Source organism: Olea europaea, unplaced genomic scaffold (assembly GCF_002742605.1).
Source record: "Olea europaea var. sylvestris unplaced genomic scaffold, O_europaea_v1 scaffold405, whole genome shotgun sequence".
Lineage (NCBI taxonomy): Eukaryota > Viridiplantae > Streptophyta > Magnoliopsida > Lamiales > Oleaceae > Olea > Olea europaea.
In genome coordinates this window covers 425,935-429,694 of record NW_019260152.1, presented here as the reverse complement: position 1 = coordinate 429,694, position 3,760 = coordinate 425,935, and the positions used below count along the sequence as shown (strand labels likewise).

Here is a 3,760-nt window from a genome sequence, read left to right as displayed (position 1 = left end):
TTTGTGAAATCAGGCAACGCAAGTATCGGGGCTGAAGTCAGACGCTCCTTAATGATCAAAAACGCTTTCTCAGCCTCGGGTGTCCACTGAAACTTACTCTCCTTAATGCAATCAGTAATGGGGGACATGATGGTGTTGAAGTGCTGAATAAATCGTCGATAAAACGACGCTAAACCGTGGAAACTCCGCACATCAGAAACTGACTGTGGATGTGGCCACTGCCGAATCGTATCAACCTTAGCTGCATCCACCGTTACCCCACCGGCTGACACAACATACCCCCAAAACAAAACACTATCGGTATAGAACACGCACTTCTTAGTGGCTGCAAAGAACTTCTCCTTACGTAAAACAGTAAGGACTTCCCTTAGATGCACACCATGAGACTTCTCCGACCCACTGTACACCAGTATGTCATCGAAGTATACAACAACGCACTTACCAATAAACAGTCTAAGTGCTTGGTTCATCACCCGCATGAACGTGCTCGGTGCATTGGATAGTTCAAATGGCATAACTAGCCACTCAAATAATCCCTCCCGTGTCTTAAATGCTGTCTTCCACTCATCATCAGGACGGACTCTTATCTGATGCTAACCACTTTTCAAGTCCAGTTTGGTAAACACAGTTGCGCCGACCAACTGATCAAGCAAGTCATCTAGCCTCGGTATCGGAAAGCGATAACGAACTATTATTTTGTTGATGGCCCTGCTATCTATACACATCCGATAACTCCCATCTTTTTTTGGCACTAGGAGTACGGGGACTGCACACGGGCTGAGGCTCTCTCTGATGTACCCCTTCTGCACCAACTCCTCTACTTGTCTCCTCAACTCCTCATGTTCCACTGGGTTCATTCGATAATGTGGGCGATTAGGCAATGACGCGCCCGGTACCAAATCAATGTGATGTGTATATCCCGCAAAGGCGGAAGACCCTATGGAAGGTCATTCGGAAACACATCATGAACTTAGACACCAAGGCGGCAGCTTTGGGGTGAAGACCCGTCCCCTCGGCTGCCATAGGAACTGTCGACACTCCCGTTGCCTCAGTTCCCACTAACAACAATACAACACCTTCTGCCAGCATCTCACGCACAAACAAAGATCGGGAAAGTAGATTACTACTGTCCCCTGTCGAAGACAGACACTGCGTATCTTTGGAGGGTAGTAGTACAATCTTTTACCCGAAAAGGTGAATGTATATGCATTTCGACGCCCTTCATGGTACACATCCCTATCAAACTGCCATGGACGACCCAACTACAAATGACACGTATCCATCGGCACCACATCACACCAAACACTATCACGATACACACTGCCAATAGAAAAAGATACCAACACACGGCTAGTAACACGAATTTCATTACCTCGTCTCAACCATGCTAGGCTATAGGGAGCAGGATGAGGTTCGGTGCTTAACTGCAGCTTCTGCACGGTCGCTTTAGATATCACATTTTCGCAACTGCTCGAATCAATGATGAACCTACACACCTTTCCTCCAATGGTACACGTAGACAGAAAGATATTGTTTCGCTGCAGGTCCTCAGACGACCCCTTAGGCGTAAGGCACGCCCGTCGGACCACCGAAAGAGGCCCCGTGTCACCTGTATGCACAATTTCAGCCTTTTCTTTTTCATTCTCCACATGAACAGGATCGTTAATATCGGCTTGTGTTGTCCATCCAATGAACAAACCTGGGCATGGCTGCCCATGAGATGGACAGTCCTTCCTCAAATGACCAAAACCACCACAACCAAAACACTGACTTCCACGCCCTCGTCCACCAAAACATTGATCCCGAGGAAAACATATTTGGGACATCTTGCAAATTCGATCGTAGTCCACCAATATAGCGCGTTACCAACTGGTCTTCTGATTCTCCCACATCATTTCGCGTTATCAGTTGGTAAAACTCTGTGGAATAAACATCTACAGATCGATTGCCTTGTCTCAAATTCTGTAAGCACTGATACAAAGTCCTGGAATAATTAAAGGGAAGAAACGCTACCTTCAACTGTTTCTTCATTTTTTCCCACGACTGAATTTTCGCCTTACCCTGACGGATCCGATTTTACTTCAGTTGCTGCCACCACGCAGCAATACGACCACGCAGACGGGTCGCCACCAAAGGTACCCTTTTATTTGTCGGGCACTTCTTTGTAATCCAAGATCTCCTCTACTACCGCCAGCCAATCGAGGAATTCATCTGCCTCAACTCCACCCTGAACTTCAGGTATATCAACCTTGAATCTGAATTCCCATCGCTGAAACGCGTCCTGCTGTTGAACACGAGGCTGTTGAACATGATCGCCACGTGCCTCTGACAAGGTCTCCTCATCCGACCTCTCCCTGATTCAGATCCACCTCCACCATCACTCATTGGGGCACGATGTGGAGGAGCAGGAGGTATTCAGTTCTGCACAAACTCTGCCGCCCACGTCATGAATTGATCGAATCGGATTGTCAACGCCTCAACTTGATTATGCAGATCTACAACTTCATCAATCTGGCCACCGCGGCCACCACGTCCTCTCCCATGCACCATGCTCTGATACCAAAATGATGTAGATTGAATCTGCAAACACATGACAACAATAACCAAACGGATTGAATTCAGAAACAAACTTTTATTATTTCTTGAACAACCAAGAAAACCCTAGGAGGCGTCTTAAGGCGTCTTGCAGCATCTTAAATATGAAAGAAAAGATAACCTACTGGGCCAGCAGTCCCAAAATGGGCTGGGCTACAAAATGTAAATAACAAATGCTGAAAATAAATAACACAAAAACTTAAAATGCTGTTTTGACACACTAAACGACTTCAAATACCCAAAAACCCTCGTACGTCACAAGGCTGTGAGTTCAATCCGAAATGCTCGCTACCTTTCCGAAATGGGGTTATGGGCCCAAAACGGACACCAAACGCAAAAGTTACATCAATTTCTTTGAAAGCTGACCATCCAACCGTTCCATGTATGCCAATGCCTATTCCTCCATATAAATCTCATCATTAGGGATGGTACCTAGAATGGAATCAGATATCGATTGCTTAATGATTTTCAAATAGAGTTTGTTAGCATTTTCCCACTTTTTATGCTCGGCTACATATTCAACGGTACTCTTATCTGTGGGTTTTTCAAACTTTTTCTCCATGACAAAATCCAAACCCAAAAGACCAAGTGCTATTTCTTCGTCTTGTTTCCATCTTACATAGTTATTCCCAGTCAATGTTTCAATAGCAGACAATTGATTCGAAAGAGATGAGACATTATAAACTGTGGAAACATAAAATATCACACTCAATATCATCCAAACGTAATGCATGCAATCAAATGGATGATGAAATAGCCAACTAATTAATATGGGCTATTAATTAGATAATCCATAATTTAAATCGAAACATATAAATTTTATTACGATAAGAGCCTAGATGCATCATCATAAAGTCACCTTTAGGTCGACAATACAACATGCTATAAGGTACTCTTAAAACACATCATGTAGCTAATCAATAAAATCACATTGGTTTTCGAAATTCCAACACCTTTGGACAGAAGGAAATTTCTGAACCAAAATAAGCTCGTTACTGTCTTATGCCATTTAAAAAAAAAAAAATCACATACAATAACACCTTTGGGTAAGATATTATATGCAATAAATTAGGATTGTTGCGCAACAATATATATACATAATTTTATTGTAGAGAAAACCGAATAAATACTAATGAGTGTGCCACTTTGGCAGCTACCACCCATT

General features: G+C 43.5%; 1 protein-coding gene across 1 annotated transcript; it reads right to left on the bottom strand.

The window, feature by feature from the left end:
* Positions 1 to 43: 43 nt before the first annotated feature.
* On the bottom strand, positions 44 to 479 carry LOC111387473 (uncharacterized mitochondrial protein AtMg00860-like; the record flags this gene model as incomplete). Its single annotated transcript, XM_023012028.1, has 1 exon — positions 44 to 479. A coding segment is annotated over exon 1 (436 nt), but the record flags the coding sequence as incomplete, so codon positions are not given.
* Positions 480 to 3,760: the final 3,281 nt, after the last annotated feature.